We start from the raw sequence: 19,992 nt of genomic DNA, 5'->3' as shown, positions 1-19,992 counted from the left end.
CTATTCCAGGAGAGCTCTATGGATGGGGTGATGCTGCCCCTGAAGAAGCAGTTATTTCCAGGTGAAAATGAAAAACAGTGACCCAGGCTTAAATTAAACTACAAGAAAAAAAAAAAACCAAACCCAGTGCAGTTGAGTTGATTCTGACTCATAGCAACCTTATAGGGGTAGAACTGCCCCATAGAGTTTCCAAGGAGTGCCTGGCGGATTCAAACTGCCAACCCTTTGGTTAACAGCCATAGCACTTACTTAACCGCTATGCCACCGGGGTTTCCCAAACTACAAGAGAAGCAGACACTTAAATGGTGGCACCCAGCATTGTGGTTTGTAATGGAAACTCTGTGTATACTTTCTCAGGTAGTACAGGTTTGGTTTGTGATAGACCAATTTACTTGATTACAGAGCTTTGAGACTGTCTAGAATTCTTTTCATTATCTTAGGCTATCAAGTAGCAGGAAACAACAACGGGGCATAAATATTCCAGCCACAACCCTGAGAGGTGTTTGAACAAATTGCTGGTGTCTTTCTTGCCAGAGCCAGAGAGGGCCCGGTGGCCTCTCCTACTCATCCCCCCAACTCGGCTGCTCCCATCCAGCCCCGGTCCTCGTCCTGGAGAGTTCTGGTCCTGGGAGTCCTGGTTCTGGAGGTCCTAGCTCTGGGTGTCCTGGTCTTGGGGGTGCTGCTCCTGGGGTTCCTCACCTTTGGGGTCCTGTCGTGGGAGAGTAGTGAGGGGCAGCAATGGGAGTGGTGGTTGGCCATCTGTGAAGGAGGAGCAGAGACATTCTACATAGTTTGAACCATACGAAATTTTGATATTTAGCCATTTTTGACCTATAAAAACAGCAAATTAAATTTAAAAATTAATGTAAGAAGTCTTGTCAGGCATTTTTTTATTACCAGCTGCTTCGGGTGCTCAATGATTGAGAAAATGCAAACACCTGGGCCTCCCCGCCAAAAAGATTTTCAGCAGCTCCGAGGGAGGAACGTCAGGGAGGGCGCTGGCATGGAGAGCTGGTGTCCCCCAGCTCTGGTGGTGCAGAAAACTGCTCTTTCAGTCACCCAGAATGACTGAAGTTAGCAGAGTGACCAGGAGTTGGTTTGTCTCATAGAGTATTTTAACAAACTTGATCCAACTTTCAAAAAGTGGGTGATTTCACTTAAAAATTAGAGCACACAGCTTCTCTTGAAGACAGGGCATTGGGCAGCCTGGGCTGTACCAGTCTGGCACCGTGGCTGTCAACTGCGCGCCCTCTACCGGGCCGGACTGTCCACTGCAGCCTGCCTGGAGGAGCCCCCATGCGGGGGATAGCCCCCAGCCATTTACAGGTCTGCGTGGTCGCGCTTGTTGCCGCTTTTTAGAGAAAATATTCCTGTCTTGTTCCTCCGCCACAGGGTAAAAACAAGCTAGACGGGAGGCCTCGGCTGCCTCGTGAACAGCCTTCCCTGAGCAGGCAAAGCGTGTCGACAGAGCCCAGCTTTCCCCCAGACGCCGCTCCCCTTTCTTGGCTGGAGCCTGGCCAGGCGCCTGCTCTGGCAGACCTGGCCCCTCGGGGCACAGGCACTGGAGCATCAGTGCTTCCACGGCCAGGGCCCGGGGAGCAAGGGTGGCTCCTGAACCAGAGTGGAGCCTGCAGTCTGGGGACCGCTGGGGCGTCTCTTGCTGTCTGCCCATCTCTTTGCTTTGTGCCCTTTCCCATGCTGCTCAGAGAACAACCGTGCTGTAGACTCCAGCTTGAGGTCACTGAGCATGGTGGTGTGGCGTTGTGCAGCCTGAGCTGGCGTCAGGGACCCTCCACGAAGCTCCGCCCCCAAGGCCCTGCTGGGTCAGAGTCTTCGAGGGGGGCCGCTCAGGAGTCACCGTGCAGCCAGCCGAGGGCGCGCCAGTACAAGTCCGGGCCTTGGGTTCATCCGTGCTGTCTCAGAGAGCTGTCACTGGGTGCCCGTGTCCTCTCACCTCTACCTGTGACGGCCCACCTGCAGAAAAGCATTTAGAAGATGACAAGTGAACCAAAGGGCTTAAGGACGCAGTTGGCAATAGGTAAGCCCCGCCACTCAGAATAAAGTAGAGCCACATCCCACCTGGCGTCATTGCGGGGACAAGACGGAAAGGGACATGGGGCGAGGCGGGTGTTTTTTGTGGTGGATTAAGATTTCTCCCTGACTTCGTGAGCTGCTGAAACTGCATTTCCAGCGGCAGGGCGGCCAGGTGGGCTGCCCAGCTGTCAAACCGGGTGCCGGGTTCCAACCTGGGCAGTGCGCTCTCCCAGTGAGCAAGGGCTCTCAGGGAATCCGGGGGCCAAACTGGCCATTTCAAGGTCTGCCCACAGAGAACCGTGTGTTCACTGGAAGCATTTAGAAGGTAGATGATTTTAACCTAGCTTCAAAGGCTCCTTTCAAGTAAGAGAAGCAGAAGAAGAGAGAGAGAAGCAGGAGGTTGGCTGCTGGGCTGCCATCAAACTGTAGCTGTCCTGCAGCAGACTGTGTGCTCTTTTACTACCAGGTCATCTCCAAGCCTGGGGGCTGCTCAGATGCCCCTCTACTGAGGTTGCTCAGAAGAGTTTTGAAATCACCTTCAGAGCTCTTGGTTCATTTTTATGAAATTTCTCAAGATAAATTTCTTTTTAGTTCTCAATGATGGCCAGCCTTCCTTTTACTTATTTGTTGTAAATAGGATGGATTTGATTTCTGATACCAGCCAAAAATCCATTTAGAGTTAAGTCTTATGAATTATGTGAGTAATCAAGCTAAATGATAATGTTTTGGTGCAAAGCCAAGTGTGACTCAATCAGTGGGACTGATGTGCAAATTACCAACTGATGCTGTAGAGAAAGGTCCGGAAGGATCACAGCAAACTGAGGGCTGCCTCTGGTGAAGGAGCTGGAATTGATGAAGGCAGATGAGGGGTCTTGATCTGTTTTGTTGAAAGTTTTATGGTAAGGATTCATTCATGTATTGTGTCCTCTGCTCACAATAAGCTTATCTGAAGGCAATTCCAATATTTGGAGCATGTGCAGCCTCCCAAGGTAACTCATTTGAACTCATTGAATGGCCTATATTGTGGCAAAGATGTGCTAAAATCAGATTTTTAGATAAAATGTTTGAAAAATTTTATAAACATGTGTAGTAACTTTTTAAATTCTAATGGTAATGTTTGTTTTTAACTTATTCCTTGAAAATCTATAGGGTGTGTGTTCTGGAAAATAAAATCTCTTAATTTATTCTAATTTTGGGCTCCCTTTGTTGGGGGGGCATCACAGGGCTGCAAAGATATGCCAAGGAGGGTGGCTGGATCCTGGCTCTGTGTTGGACTCTGATATGACTGCCTAAGCTGATAGTGTGCAGTATGTTACCCAGTCTTCGTGTTTCCCAGGGTAGCTTCTCTGTGCAGCTAACTGCTCCCTTTCTTCAGCACCCAGGACAGTGGAGGGTGCCTGGGTGCAGCTCCTCTGCTCGGTTTATCTCCATGGTCATTTTCCTCTACGACTTTCCCTCATGGCTCCATTTCCCTGCCGTAAACTCCACCTATAGAGCTTCCCTGATCCACTGTATTTTCTGGAAATATAAAGGATTTCCTTTCTTTTCTTCCCAACAGACACTCTTTGGATGACTTGTCTTTTCTCTTAAGGGACATGTGCTAGTTGAGTCGCGTTGGAAAAGTCTTGAGAAAAGTCTGATGATGAATTCCCAAGGTGAAATAAAGGGGGAAGTGCTGGAGAAAACAGTAATTGCCATCTAGAGATACTGCCTTTACATCCAAGGTGTTGCTGCCATCTAGAGTAGAAAAGACAGTAATACTAAAATTTTGATAGTGGAGAGATTGCATGAAAAAAGAGAATATTGATTTCATCAGAAGATAAATGAGTGGCTCTACATTCAAGGACCAGTTCTTTAATGCTTTAAAATGCTTATCCTGGGACAGAGAGGAGAATGGACTTCCAGATATTTGAAGCCATATAACATATTCATTCCCTGGGAGGAGGCCCTATCTAACATGAGAGCTAACTGGCTTACATCAAAAGCCCTCAAACTGTTTTTGACCATAAAGAACATTAAGAAGCACATTTTAACATCACAAATAAGAATACGCACACAAATAAAACAGAAGTTTCACAAAACTGTACTTATACACAGTGTACTGTCCTAGAGTAAAATCACCACAAAGTAAAGCAAGAAGAAAGATTTTATTCAGCTTCTGTTCCAAGAGGCAAAAGTGGGAAACAGACAAGCATGCTGCCAGGGCCATGCTGCCCGAGTCTGAAGAGTGTTACAGAATCATCAGTACATATTGACATTACAAATGGGTAAAATTAGTAAAAGTTTCACCTTTCCACAGATTAGCTAAAAACTGCTAAATCACCATGATTCTACATTTTGAATCATATTTCTTAATAATCATTGGTACAAGTTTCAATAACGACAGTCAGGAGGGTCTTCACTGGTCCAACAAATCTTACTATTTACTAAATGCTAATAGGAAAAGATAAGCGTGGAAAATACATGGGTCTTTTGTGCCCTAATTGTTTATGTGAAAGTTTTCCTAAAAGATGTTTTCCAAGGTTGTCCTAACTATTTATTTTTATACCTCAGGGCCGAGTTGATGGGTCTTTGTGAGTCCTTGTCGCTCCAGCTGGGTCACATTCTTTATACACAAGGACCAGGAATAATGGTTCCAATTTTAACTCCTAAGTCACTCCCTCCTTTTGATCAGAGATTGGAGATAACACATTGATGATCCAGACCTGGACTTAGTCAGACTCCTAGATGGTGGCCATGGCAGGCTCCTTAAACTCACAGTGCTGTTTTTCTACTGGATACCAGCTGGTTCTTCACCAGGATCTTAAAAGTGAAGTTTCTATCAATCACATTGCAGAAATGAGCAGAATTGATGTACATCAACATTTTAGCCTGATCTTTTGGTTAGCAGATGTAGCTCTTAACCACTATACCACCAGGGTTTCCTTTGTTACTAAACTTCTTAAATTTCATAAATTAATCCGTCAAACTTTAGCCACAACAGATAAACCTTGACCACAACAGATAAAACTTTGATCACATCAAATAAATTCTCTTTTAATAAATCTTTTAAACTTTCTGTCTTTGTTACATTTTAAGTGTCAAAAATAAACACATTTATTAGCAGTCCCAAATATCTCCTCTATGGCATAAAAAGCAAAAGTATATAAACTTAAATGATATTAATATGTATTAACTCAATTTAATATCAGTAAATTATCTAAAGATCTTAAAACTGTTTTTATTGTCTATATACCACAAAACTTAATTATTGTTTAAATAAAGTTTGTTAAAATATTCTAAATCTTCATTCGATCTTCTACCTTGTACCATTTTTCCAATCTAAGCTTGGAAAAAAAAAAAATTTTTTTTTTTTTTTTTAAGCTTAGCCCTTTAAGGTTTTATCAACTGGTTTTTTATTTTGTTTTCTTTTTAACTCAAAATCTCAGCTCAACAGGACCAATTCATTGATATTCATATGATCTTTTCCTATTTGGGGTGGGTTTTTTCATTGTAATTTTTATCTTTTGGCTTTTTAAAATTCCTCTACAATAGACAGAGCTCGTTTATGGTTCTTTTATGTTGGTTCTTTTGTGTTGGGGATCCACCAAATTTCTGATAAGTGTATTAAGACAGCATTTTTCTTATTTTAACCCTCATCAATGTCTGCTTTATTTATCCTTTCTTAAAAAAATATTTTTTTAAAAATCTCCAAGGAGCCCTGGTGGTGCAGGGGCCAAGTGCTGGGCTGCTCTCTTAGTTATCTAGTGCTCCTATAACAGAAAACCCACAAATGGGTGGCTTTCACAAAGTGAAATTTATTCTGTCACAGTCTAGGAGGCTAGAAGTCAGAATTCAGGACACCAGCTCCAGGGGAATTCTTCCTGTCTCTGTTGGCTGTGGACAAATGTCCTTGGCATCAATTTTCCCCTCATCAAGGAGCTTCTCAGTGCAGGAACCCCGGGTCCAAAGGACACGCTGTACTCCTGGAGCTTCTTTCTTGGTGGTGTAATGTGCCCCTGTCTCTCTTTCATATCTCAAAAAAGATTGATTTAAGACACAACCTAATCTTGAAGATTGAGTCCTGCCTCATTAACTTAACTGCCACTAATCCCATCTAATCAACATCATGTTGTTGTTAGGTGTTGTCGAGTCAGTTCTGACTCATAGCAACCCTATGTACTATAGAACGAAACACTGCCCAGTCCTTTGCCATGCTCACAATCGTTGTTATGCGTAAGGGGTCCATGGATTTTGAATTCCTTTTACCCCTGCATAGACCTGTGTGGGCCCATTACAACAGCTTAGGCCCTCATTAGCACAGTACAACAGGGTATACACCTAAAGTCTGACCTCAACTGTATCAGCTATATGGTGGAAAGGCAAGCTCCTGTGTTTGACACCACAAGCAGGGGCCTCACCTACACACATCAGGGGCCTAAGAACTGGTGGCTCCATCCATGCCACCTAGCCACACACAACACGGGTCGAAGAATAAGTATTGCCTCCCAGTCCTTACAGCCAGCATCATTAGGTGCCCATAGGCAGGCTGCAAAATCCACCCACCTACGTGCTGTAGGGAACAGGAACACACTTTCCTCACAGACACTCAGGGGCAGCTGTCAGCCTTGCTCAGAGTGTGACCCCCCTATTGCAGCCAGATACCTGTGCTACACCAATTACCCCTGCTCATCTAGGACTGTAGGTAAGAACCTGCGCCACACACTCGGTGACTGACTACCTGTACCTCTGAGCTGAATCCATACAAGGAAAGTAAATGGACTCCTGGGCTTACATACCTAGTAACAACTCTAACCACCTGGTGACAGGACGTTAGAGCTTCAAAGGTGCCAATAATCAACCTAGCTCACATGAGCAGCCTATTTGAGCACATCAAAACAAAACAAAACAAAACAAGAAGCTAGGACACAGTAAGCAAACATAAAATAAATAAATACAATAACTTATTGATGGCTCAGAGACAACAGTCAATATAAAATCACATAAAGAGACAAACCATGATGGCTTCAGCAAGCACCCAAAACAAAGAATCAAGAAATCATCCAGATGAAGATAATTTCTTGGAATTACAGGAGGTAGAATAAAAAAGATTAATATACGGATCTCTTCAAGAGATCAGGAAGATCAGGCAAAAGGCAGAATAAGCCAAGGAATACACACACAAAGCAATAGAGGAACTCAAGAAGATTAGAGAAAAGCATGACAAATTTAACAGCCTGCAAGAATCCATAGAGAGAGAGCAAACAGAAATCCAGAAGATTAACTGTAAAATTTCAGAGTTAGACAACTCAACAGAAAGTCAGAGGAGCAGAATTGAGGGAATGCAAGTCAGAATTAGTGTGATTGAAGATAAAGCACTTGACACCAACATATTTGAGGAAAAATCAGATAAAAGAATTTAAAAATATAAAGAAATCCTAATAATTATGTGGGATTCTATCAAGGGGAATAATCTAAGAGTGATTGGAGTACCAGAACAGGGGGATAACAGAAAATACAGAGAGAATTGTTGAAGAGTAGTTGGCAGAAAACTTCCCTGATATCATGAAAGATGAGAGATATCTATCCAAAATGCTCATCGAACCCCACACAAGGTAGATCCCAAAAGAAAGTCATCAAGACATAATCAAACTCACCAAAACCAAAGATAAACAGACAATTTTAAGAGTGGCTAGGGATAAATGAAAAGTCATCTATAAAGGAGAGTCAGTAAGACTAAACTCTGACTACTCAGCAGAAACCATGCAGGCAAGAACGCAACGGGATGACACGTATAAAGCCTTGAAGGAAAAAAAATTGCCAGCCAAGAATTACATACCCAGCAAAACTCTCTCTCAAATATGATGGCAAAATTAGGACATTTCCAGATAAACAGAAGTTTAGGGAATTTGCAAAAACAAACCAAAATTATAAAAAATACTAAAAGAGTCCTCTGGGTAGAAAATCAATAACATCAGATAACAACCCAAGACTAGAATACAGGACAGAGCAACCAGATATCAACCCAGAATGGAAAATCACAAAAATACATCAAAGCTAAAACACTGAAAATAGGGAAACAAAGATGTCATTATGTAAAAGATGAAAACATTAAATCAAAAAAGAGGGACTAAAAAATCTAGTCATAGATCTTTCATATGGAGAGGAAGTCAAGGCAATATAAAGAAATAAAAGATTGCTTTAAAGTAGGAAAATGGGGTAGATATTAAGGTAACCACAAAGGAAACTAACAATCCTACACATCAAAATAAAAAAAACAAGAAAAACATAAAGACTCAGCAAATTCAAAATCAATAGCAATAAAAAAGATGAAAAGAAAATTAAGTGGAATAAAGAAACTGTCAACAACACACACAAAAAGACATCAGAATGACAGCACTAACATACCAATCAATAATTACGCTGAATGTAAATGGACTAAATGCACCAAAAAAAGAGAGACAGTGGCAGAATGGATTAAAAAAAACAAAAACAGGATCTGTCTATATGCTGCCTACAAGAGAGACACCTTAGACACAAACGAAAACTCAAAGGGTGGAAAAAAATATATCAGGCAAACAACAATCAAAAAAGAGCAGGAGTGGCAATATTAATTTCTGGCAAAATAGAAATTTAAAATAAAATCTACCACAAAGGATAAGGAAGGACAGTATATAATGATTAAAGGAGGGCACAATCATATTAAATATTTACGCACCCAACAACAGGGCTCCAAAATACGTAAAACAAACTCTAACAGCATTGAAAAGAGAGATAGACAGCTACACAATAATACTAGGAGACTTTAACACACCACTTTCAGTGAAGGACAGAACATCCAGAAAGAAGCTCAATAAAGACATGGAAGAGCTAAATGCCACAATCAAGGAACTTGACCTAATAGACATATACAGAACACCCCACCCAACAGCAGCCAAGTATGCTTTCTTTTCCAATACGCAATGGACCATCCTCCAGAATAGAGCACATATTAGGCCATAATGGAAGCCTTAACAGAATCCAAAGCATGTTTTCTGACCATAGAGCCATAAAATTAGAAATCAATAACAGGAAAAGAAAGGGGAAAAAAAAAATCATACACATGGAACTTGAACAACACCTTGCTCAAAAACTACTGGATTATAGAAGAAATTAGGGACAGAATAAAGAAATTCACAGAATCAAATGAGAATGAAAACACATCCTACAGAACCTTTGGGACACAGCAAAAGCAAAACTCACGGATCAATATATAGCAATAAATGCACACATCCAAAAAGAAGAAAGGGGCAAAATCAAAGCATTAACCCTACAACTCGAACAAGCAGAAAGAGAGCAGCAAAAGACATCCTCAGGCACCAGAAGAAAACAAATAATAAAAATTAGAGCAGAATTAAATGAAATAGAGAATAGAAAACCAATTGAAAGAGTTAACAAGACCAAAAGCTGGTTCTTTGAAAAGACCAACACAATCAATAAACCACCAGCCAAACTGACAAAAGAAAAACAGGAGATGAAGCAAATAACCTGAACAAGAAGTAAGATGGGCGATATCACAACAGACCCAAATGAAATTAAAAGAATTATAACAGAATACTATGAAAAATTACACTTTAATAAATTTCAGAACCTATAAAATAAACCTATAACAAAAGAAGAGATTGAAAAGGTAATTAAAAACTCCCAACCAAAAAAATCTCTGGCCCTGATGGCTTCATTGGAGAATTCTACCAAACTTTCAGAGAAAAGTTTAACACCGCTACCACTAAAGGTCTTTCAGAGCAGAGCAAAGGATGGAATACTCCCAAACTCATTCTATGAAGCCAGCATAACCCTGATAGAAAACCAGGTAAAGACACTACAAAAAAAGAAAATTACACACCTATATCCCTCATGAACTTAGATAAAAATATTCTCAACAAAATTCTAACCAATAGAATTCAACAACATATCAAAATCACAAAATCAACACCATTTACAGTAGCCCCAAGAAGAAAAAATACTTAGGAATAAATCTAACCAGAGACATAAAAGACCTATACAAAGAAAACTACAAGACACTACTGCAAAAAACCAAAAGAGACCTACATAAGTGGAAAAACATACCTTGCTCATGGATAGGAAGACTCAACATTGTAAAAATGTCTATTCTACCCAAAGCGATCTATAGATAAAATGCAGTCCCAATCCAGATTCCAATGGCATTTTTTAATGAGATGGAGAAACAAATCACCAACTTCATATCGAAAGGGAAGAGGCCCCACATAAGTAAAGCATTGCTGAAGAAGAACAAAGTAGGAGGCCTCACACTGCCTGATTTTAGAATTAATTATACCTCCGCGGTAGTCAAAACAGCCTGTTACTGGTACAACAACAGACACATAGACCAATGGAACAGAATTGAGAATCCAGACATAAATTCATCCACCTATGAGCAGCTGATATTTGACAAAGGCCCAGAGTCTGTTAATTGAGGAAAAGTCAGTCTCTTTAACAAATGGTGCTGGCAACTGGATATCCATCTGCAAAAAAATGAAACAAGACCCATACCTCATACCATGCACAAAAACTAACTCAAAATGAATCAAAAGCATAAATATAATATCTAAAACAATAAAGATCATGGAAGAAAAAACAGGGACAATGCTAGGAGCCCTCATACTTGGCATAAACAGTATATAAAACATTACTAACAATGCACAAACACCAGAAGAGAAACTAGATAACTGGGAGCTCCTAAAAATCAAACACTTATGCTCATCCAAAGACTTCACCAAAAGAGTAAAAAGACATCCTAAAGACTGGGAAAAAAAAATTCGGCTATGACAAATCTGATAAGCGTCTAATCTCTAAAATCTACAAGATACCGCAAAACCTCAACAACGAAAAGACAAATAATCCAATTAAAAAATGGGCAAAGGATATGAACAGGCACTTCACCAAAGAAGACATTCGGGCAGCTACCAGATGCATGAGGAAATGCTCATGATCATTAGATTAGCCATTACAGAAATGCAAGTCAAAACTTCAACGAGATACCATCTCACTCCAATAATGCCAGCATTAATCCAAAAGACACAAAATAATAAATGTTGGAGAGGTTGTGGAGAGCCTGGAACTCTTATACACTGCTGGTGGGAATGTAAAATGGTACAATCACTTTGGAAATCCATTTGGCGCTTCCTTAAAAAACTAGAATTAGAAGTATCATACGATCCAGCAATCTCACTCCTTGGAATATACCCTAGAGAAATAAGAGCCCTCACATGAATAGATATACGCACACCTATGTTCATTGCAGCAATGCTCACAACAGCAAAATATGGAAACAACCTAGGTGCCCATCAACGGGTGAATGGATAAACAAATTATGGTATATTCACACAATGGAATACTCAGCAACAATATAGAACACCAATGAATCTTCAAAATATCTCATAACTTCAATGAATCTGGAAGGTATTATGCTAAGTCAGTCACGAAAGAACAAATATTGTATGAGACCGCTATTATAAGAACTCAGGAAAAGATTTAAACAGAAGAAAACCTTCTTTGATGGCTACGAGGGAGGGAGAGGGGTATTCACTAACCAGATAGTAGACAAGAATTATTTTAAGTGAAGGGAAGGACAACACACAATACAGGGGAAGTCAGCAAAAGCTAAGAAGTTTCCTGAATACAGCCAAACTCTTTGAGGGACAGAGTAGCAGGGGTGGGGGTCTGGGGACCATGGTTTCAGGGGACATCTAGGTCAACTGGCATAACAAAGTTTATTAAGAAAATATTCTGCATCCCACTTTGGTGAGTGGCATCTGGGGTCTTAAAAACCTGGCAAGTGGCCGCGTAAGATGCATCAATTGGTCCCAGCCCATCTGGAGCAAGGGAGAATGAAGAACACCAAAAACACAAGGCAAGTATGAGCCCAAGAGACAGAAAGGGCCACACGAACCAGAGACTCCAGCAGGCTGAGACCAGAAGAACTAGTTGGTACCCAGCTACCACCAATGACCACCCTGACAGGGAACACAACAGAGAGTCCCTGATGGAGCAGGAGAAAAGTGGGGTGCAGAACTCAAATTCTAATAAAAAAGACCAGACGTTATGGTCTGACTGAGACTGGAGGGACCCCAGAAGACATGTCCCCCGCACTCTCTGTTAGCCCAGAACTAAAACCATTCCGGAAGCCAACTCTTCAGACAAAGGTTAGACTGTACTGTAAGACATAAAATGATACTGGTGAAGAGTATGCTTCTTGGCTCAAGTAAATAAAAAAAAAAAATTTTTTTTTTTTTTTTTTACTTGAGACTAAATGGGCAGCTCCTGTCCAGAGGCGATATAAGAAGGCCGAAAGGGACAGGAGCTCGCTGAATGGACATGGGAAATACAGGGTGGAAAGGAGGAGTGTGCTGTCACATTATAGGGGGAGCAACTAGGATCATACAACAATGTGTGTATAAGTTTTTGTATGAGAAACTGACCTGAATTGTAAACTTCGACTTAAAGCACAAAAAAATAAATTAGAGCCGATTCAAAGGGATCTCTAGGGTAACGTCACCCTGCCTCACTTGCAGTCCAGAATACTTTCTTGAGTGAAACGGGGTTGGCGTTATGGATCATACCCTGGCATTTGTACAGCTCCCCCACCCCACCCCCGCTGCCCACCCCACGGGAGTGTGTGGCTCGAGTAGCTGGCACATCTGCATCCACATCGTCCCACGTGTGGCAGTGGGAACAGGATGGAGAATCCCTGCAAGGACACATCCAGTGAATGTATAACGGAGTCATGAATAAACAGGGGGGCAAATACGTCCCTTCTTTTTATTGGTTTTCTTACAAGCCTGTGTAAAATTATTAACAAAAACGTGCTCCTAATCTTTACAATTCTCTGAATTCCTTTTGAATATTATTTTATTTCACGGTTTATTCTGAGTATAACACAGTACAACAAAACAAGCATTAGCCAAGAACGTTACAGCCTTCATTGCTGGATCCTTCAATGAGGACCCAGAAATGCTGCCATCTGAGTCAATGCTGGCCGTGTAAGAGATGAAGAAACCGAAGTGTCTGCACAAGAACAGCCAAGTCTCCTTCTACTTGGTTATCTGCAGCCCCTCAAGCAGCACAGGGTGCCTGGAGGAAGTGCTCTCTCACATATTTAGAGGACATCGCCACCTCACTGAGGAAGAGCAAGAACATGTGGCTTCACCTGCGCTGGAGAACTCTTAAGTTTTAACAAGGAGACTTTCCTGCGCTCATGTGTCAAAGGCCTGAAGTGAGTGGCCAGAAAAGGCTGAGGAGTAAATGGCCACAAGAAGTGAATACAGAGTGGGGTGCGGATGAGGGGAGCCCAATTGTCAGTGAATAAATTATTTCGCTGTCACTGAAATAGTAATGGTGACCTATGGCAGAGTGAAGTAGTGATGGTATTAAAAAAAAAACCAAACCCGTTGCTGTCAAGTCAATTCCAACTCATAGCAGCCCTACAGGACAGAGTATAACTGCTCCACAGGGTTTCCAAGGAGCGGCTGGTGGATTCCAACTGCTGACCTTTTGGTTAGCAGCCAAGGTTTTAAACACTGGCCCACCAGGGCATACTATATATACATATAGATATAGTACACTATATGAAAAAGAGAATCCAAATATTAGCTACATTATAATTACAAGAATATCCACTTAATATAAAAATGAAAGGCACTTGAAAAAAAAAAAGACAACTGTTCAAGTATTAGGCTGTTGGGGTTGGAGGTTGATTTCCTTCCATTCTGGATTTTTAATATTGCTGCAAGAAATAAAAGCCAGGCAAAAGGAACAGGTATCCCCAGGATATATACACACAGGGGCTGTGACTGGCCAGGGCGGAAACAGAGTGAGTTCCTCTTGAAAAGCTGTCGCCCTCACCCTTGACCAATGCTCTTCCTGTTCCAGGTTGTGTTTCTAGGCTGTGGAAATCTCAAGGCAGAATGTGCTTCTTGGCCCTAGCAAAAGGCACAGAACAGTTGTCCCCTGCCTCAGCAGTAGGGCTGGGAAGGGGACATGAAGATAAGGCATCTCGTGAGGATGCAGAGTTATGCTTAAAAGAGCTTCTCCCCAAGCTGCCGTGCCTCCTCCCTGGTGCTCTTCTCCTGGTTTCAGAAAGTTCCTCACTTGATGGTCAGAAAGCCTCGCGAATGGCAGCCAAGGAAGTTACCTGCCTGCTGGGTCCACTCCTGATTTTTAATTGGGCAAGGGCAGCCTGACCATTTTTCTCTCTGGCCCATTTCCACCCAGTCATAAGCAAAATCAGAAGTATGTAGGTGATTTCAGATAAAGTAGATGTCTTGACTTCCATCATTGTCCTTGGAGGACTGGATAAAGGACATCGGGTGGTTCTCTCATAGGCCTGCCTGAGCCTTCCCAGGAGGGGGTGGAGCGCTCACCCTGCAGGGAGGACATAGGCAGCCCATGAACTCAGGTGCTGTTTTCTCTCATGGCTGTTCTTCCGTCTGGGCTTTGTAAGCTGAGGGATCCTGTCGTGACAGAAAGGTTTCTGACCAGGAATTGTTTAAGAAAGTACTTTGGTTGCTTACTAAACAAATTGAATGCTTACTATGTCCAAGATCTATAGGCCCTAAACCAGAACCCAGTACTGTTGAGTCGATTCTGACTCATAGCGACCCTACAGGCCCTAGAGATGGCTTACTGAGAAACACACAGTCTCAGAAAAGATACTAAACTCCTCATGGTGGTTTTCTGTGAGGCAGGGAGAGGAGAAAGAGGACTAGGGATGCAGTGGGTTGTATTTTTACCTTTAATGGCTTTCATTGTGCGATACAAGGGAGCATGTATACCTAAATTATACGTACAGTTTTTAAAAATCAAATATAGAGAGAAAAAGATGAACCAGTATGACAAAATACTAACAATAATAGTTGTTCATTATTGGTGATGTTAATCTCTCAGGGAGAACTCAAATCCTTGCTGTCAGGGACACTGCAGTGGGTTGGAGAGCCAGGCCAGAGACAGGCATGCCTGCACACAGTGGTAAGAGCTAAGGCGAGGGAAGAGGTGGGCTGCTTGGACAGTACAGGGGCAGGTGCCTGGCCGGCTTCAGAGACTTGCAGGTGACCTCTGAGCAACGCTGGATGCGCAGGGAGGAGGCATGCCAGGAAGGTGGGAGGAACCCAGCCAGGGAAGCCCTGGGGTGGGGGGTGGGTGTGAGGTAAGGTCTGAGGGGGGCTGACTCTGGAGGACTGAGTCAAGAAGTCTGACTTTTCCCAGAGGAACCACAAAGGATTCTAGTCAAGGGCGTAACAAGTGCAGGTTTGCCCTTCAGGAAGATCGCCCTGGCTGCTGGTGGAGAGACACAGAAGAGAGCAAGAATGGAGTCAAATGAGGCTGCGGGGAGGGGTGGGGAGAGGAGAGAGCTGCTCTGGAGGTGGAAAGGGCAGGACTGAGAAGGGGCGGGTGAGGGAGAGTGGGTAGCTGACTGGCTGGAGGGGCTGGGTGAGAAAGATGGTGCAACAGAACAAGGAATTGGAGGCTTGAGGAGAAGCTGCTGCTGAGCTATGCTTCAGACATGCTGAATTTTAGGAATCCAGAGGAACCCAAGAGGAGGCACTAAGTAGACTGCAGGATGTGTGGGGTGAGCTCATGGAGATGGCTGGGCTGGAGACAGACAAGGACACCACACTGTAAGGTGGCCGTTTACGCCTTGGAGGGAGTGAGGTATCGGGGGAGAACACGCAGTGAGAGGAGCTGGGGACAGGACTCTGAGGAAGCCAATATTTAAACAAAACGTAGAGGACGAGGCGCCCACCAAGGAGCAGGAGGGATGGCCAGAGAAGTTAGGAGCAAACAAAGAGGGAATGCTGTTGCTGGAAACAGAGACAGAGTGGCCCGATGCCACCAAGCTAAGACGAGGACCAGAAAGTGCAAGCGGGCTTAATAGCAAGGAGGCTGGCTTGAATTTGGTGAAATAGAAGACTGAGTATTCACAAGGCTCCACGTGGATCTCTTTTGGGCATTTTTTCCAGTTTTACTAATTTTTAGGGTAATAAAGCCATTGGGGTGGTTATTGCCATTTTCAGAAGATGTCTGACCCCTAATTCTGGGCTACTGCACTCCTGGCTCACATGACAGTGTGACTTCTGGCCATTTAGCATTGTGTAATGCATTTTTTTAATGCATTTTAATCTGTCACTTCAGCTATTGACTGGTGCAGACTCTCAGGAGTGGAGGTTACACCTAGGATGTTAAAGCACTCCCCACCGATGGAAACAACTGCATCCAGAGGGTGGGGTGGCACCAGGCGTCCAATGGAATGACAGGGAGAGGAGCAAAGGCAAGATTATGCACCTTAGAACACCCAAGAATGACCTTTTCATGATGTTTCAGTGTGAGAGCAGGTACAACAATCCAGAACTATAGCGATTCTTTTCTGTTCTCATTCAGAGGAAAATGTGCAATGTCCCTCCAGAGTTCACTGCACGTGGCAAACAGCGGTAGACTTAGGCAGTAAAACATCCTTATTCTTTAGAACAAAGTGAAGTCCTCTCCTGCTGTTTTGTGTGGATCCGTTGTGAGTCTGGGTCTGTCACTCTGTGATCATGCTTGGGTTAACTGTCACCATTCCAGAGCTGTAATATTCCATTGCAGATTTTTATAGTCAGACCCTTACGCCCAGACTTCCTCTAAACACAGCTGCTTTCATTTATATTTTTGCTACTGATTTCATGATGTCCTCTGAGTATTTCAGGAACAGGCTGTATGAATTAGACGAACACCCTGTTTAGCAGCAAAGGGGGTGTTTATATTAGAATGCTGGGTCTAAGATGCTGTCAGAGGGGCCCCCACACAAAAGAGCAGGAGAGGACTTCACTTTGTATCTGAATAGTTAAGGATGTTTTACTGCTTAGGTCTCTACTTCTGGGCATTTTCTGACTCTCAGGGGGTTGACTGCCCCAGGTCATAGTGTATTGCACTGGAAATCCAAAATACAGGCAGCAGGTGCCCCCCCACCCTAAGAAAAAAAATTGTATTCTATCTATTACAGTAACAGACTTCTAGCTACAGCCCAGCAGAGCCTTGGTAATCACCAACAATTTGGGTTAAAAAGGGACACATTGAAATGCTTTGAAAACAATTTTATGGTATTAGGAATGGCCCTTAATAATGCCCACTGTTTGCTTATCACCTTGTCAGTCTGGCCATATGTTTGAAAAAAGATAGTAAGCAACCAGATCTCAAGTTACACCTTCCTTGTGAATATACAGAGTAAAGAATAAATTCACGAGAAGATGCCCAAAGCGTGTTCAGGCTTTGGAAATACAATTTTGAAATGGAAAGACAACCAGTCTGGCTGGGCAGAGCCTTTCTTCTTGCCCTGCTTAACTCGGCTGAGCTCGTGGCTGAAATCCAGAAGGGCCTGGAGGCCTCCAGAAAGGAGGAGGCTGGCAGAGGTGATTGAGGGCACATAGAGCTTCATTAGCCCAGAAATTAACCTCCATCTATGTAGTGACTGAAGATGGTTTGTATGCCAAAATGATGATCATTTTGAATGTATTTTGAACACAAAAGTGTACAGACTAAAAGATGTTTGACTTCACATCTGTTTCAAATATATTATGCCCAGGATCTAAACTTTTGAGTGTTTCTTCCATCTAGATGTCAGGTGTAAAAAGGACCTGATCTTTCTCGCTCCATGTTTTGAGCAAGAATAATGGGATCCCTTGCTCCGAGAACTTGTGGTTAATGTTTCTGAGTGCTGCTACTTTATGAAACTAATGCTCTTCTACTGTTGTTTCTTTCCCCTTGTGCCCCCTTCTCTTCGCCACTGCAGGAAGGGTGCCTGTGGCCTTTGGATAGCTCCGTGTCCCGGCAGGGTGTCTCAGAGGTGAGGGGCTTGGACAAGGGTGACTGAGCTGGCAGGGTTCTCAGCCTGCAGTGTGGGCAGCACTAGGGTTACAGAACCCACATGTCAGGCTGCAGGGGGCAGGAGGCTGCAAGTGAGGACAGGAAGGAGGAGAGAAATCATTTACACAAAACTGGTAGGAGGGTTAAATGTGTTACAGCAAAGATTAAGAAACAGCACATTTAAGTTAAGGCAAATGCCTATAACTTAGGTTAAAGGGTGGGGAGGACTTCCCAGAATTTTCTAAGGATTTTTTTACTAGTCTAAAGCTCCTTACAGAAAACAGCTTGAGGATCACTGATCTATAATGATCCCATAAGCTACTCATAATATGGTCTGACAGGTGAGAGTATGGTTTGTAAATACATAAACCTGTCACTGGCGAGTGGATTGCCATTCATAGCCACCCTACAGGACAGAGTAGAACTGCCCCATAGGGTTTCCAAGGAGCCGCTGGTGGATTCGAACTGGCAACCTTTTAGTTAGTAATCATAGCTCTTAACCACTGTGACACCAGGGCTCCATAAATACCATAGCATGATTAGTTTCCATATATCCCAGTTTAATAATATGAATTTTAAATATATTTTTGCCTTTAAGTTAAAAATATGGTAGAAGCCAGTGGCTATTTATATATATATACAAAAGATCTTTCTTCTAGAAGAAGCTCGGATGGTGGAAGAGATGAAAGGATTTTGTAAGAAATGTATTTACCTGGAATCATTTTTGGAAAAAAAAATTTACAATGGTATTTACTTTGGAATACAAAGCATTTTTCATATCAGTGACAAAAAATAACTACGTGAAACTTTTATCCAAATAGCTGGAAAAGTCTAGGAACCAGAAAGAAAACAAAGTGATTTGTTCTGGATTTTAGAAGTAGAGGCTGAGCTTGGCGCCGCCTGCACAGTACTGTTCGCGCTGTATAATTCTGTTTAATGCGGGCTTTAAATTAACACTGCAGTCTCTCGGAACCCTTGGAAAATGCATGCATAACAGACATCAGAACTCCCATTAAACCCACATCTTCTGTCAGCTACAATTCTCCACTATCAACTGCCCGAATAACTGGGATCTGGCCAGGCGAACGGTGACAGGAGTGAGCAATAGGAGAAGGAGATGTTTCCCGGAACAGGCTTGTCCTCTCTTGCCGGGGGCGCGTCCGGATGTGAGAGCCGACAGCCGGGATCGCCGGCCCCACGCCCACACGCGGTGGCCGGCAGTCCCCAGGCCGCCCTCACGCCTCTCACCCTCTCCTTGCAGATCCTGTACGCGCCGCGGCCCCGGGACCGCTCCGCCGCGCCGGTCTTCGCACAACGCGAGCGCTTCGGCCGCTTCCAGCCCACCTTCCCCTACCTACGGCACGAGATCGACTTGCCGCCCACCATCTCGCTCTCGGACGGCGAGGAGCCGCCGCCCTACCAGGGGCCGTGCGCGCTGCAGCTGCGTGACCCCGAGCAGCAGCGCGAGCTCAACCGCGAGTCGGTGCGCGCACCGCCCAACCGGACAGTCTTCGACAGCGACCTGGCGGCCTGCTCCCCGTTCCGCGGAGGCCCGTGCCCGCCGAGCTGCCACTCGGGCGTCAGCGCGGCGGCCTGCGGCAGCAACGGGCACGCCGAGGGCCCGCCTCCGGCCTACAGCGAGGTCGTGGGCCGCGGCCCCTGCGCCACGCAGCTGTGCGCTTTGGGCGCGGACGGGAAGCCCAAGGGCCTCGCCTGACCGCCCTGGGCGCCGGCCCCGCCAGCCCGCGCGCGGTGTTGTTCCAAAGCCGCCGCTGAGTGAAACCAAACGTGCCAGCGCGGGCTCCGCTTCTGATTCCTTCCAGGGGAATTGCATGCAAAACAGATTGAAGATTACTGACTTCCATTTGGTCCGGGGAACAGTGTTTATTTGAGGACGGGGAAGGGAGGTTGGTAAAGGATAGGCATGGGGAAAACAGAGAAGGGGTGCTTTTAAACTATACTGAGTTAAAATCCACAGAGCTATTTGATTTATTTAATTCTGAAAGAAGACTTCGCAGAGAAATGAGGCCAGAATGGCCTGTTTTATAATTAACTGAATGAAGAAGAAAATGGTATGTGTTACCA

General features: G+C 43.8%; 1 protein-coding gene across 4 annotated transcripts in view; it reads left to right on the top strand.

Moving 5' to 3' along the window:
• The window catches only part of LDLRAD4 (low density lipoprotein receptor class A domain containing 4), a 771,753-nt gene extending 752,038 nt beyond the window's left edge, over nucleotides 1-19,715 (top strand). For all 4 annotated transcript variants that reach the window (XM_049900289.1, XM_049900288.1, XM_049900290.1 and 1 more), the window contains 2 exons: nucleotides 17,834-17,887; nucleotides 19,169-19,715. In XM_049900289.1, coding sequence (XP_049756246.1) covers nucleotides 17,834-17,887; nucleotides 19,169-19,624 — 510 coding nt within the window. In that variant the 3' untranslated portion in view covers nucleotides 19,625-19,715. The remainder of the gene's footprint in view (nucleotides 1-17,833; nucleotides 17,888-19,168) is intronic.
• The last annotated feature ends 277 nt before the right edge of the window (nucleotides 19,716-19,992 follow it).

Source organism: Elephas maximus, chromosome 11 (genome assembly GCF_024166365.1).
Source record: "Elephas maximus indicus isolate mEleMax1 chromosome 11, mEleMax1 primary haplotype, whole genome shotgun sequence".
NCBI lineage: Eukaryota > Metazoa > Chordata > Mammalia > Proboscidea > Elephantidae > Elephas > Elephas maximus.
This window is presented reverse-complemented; position numbering and strand designations above follow the sequence as displayed.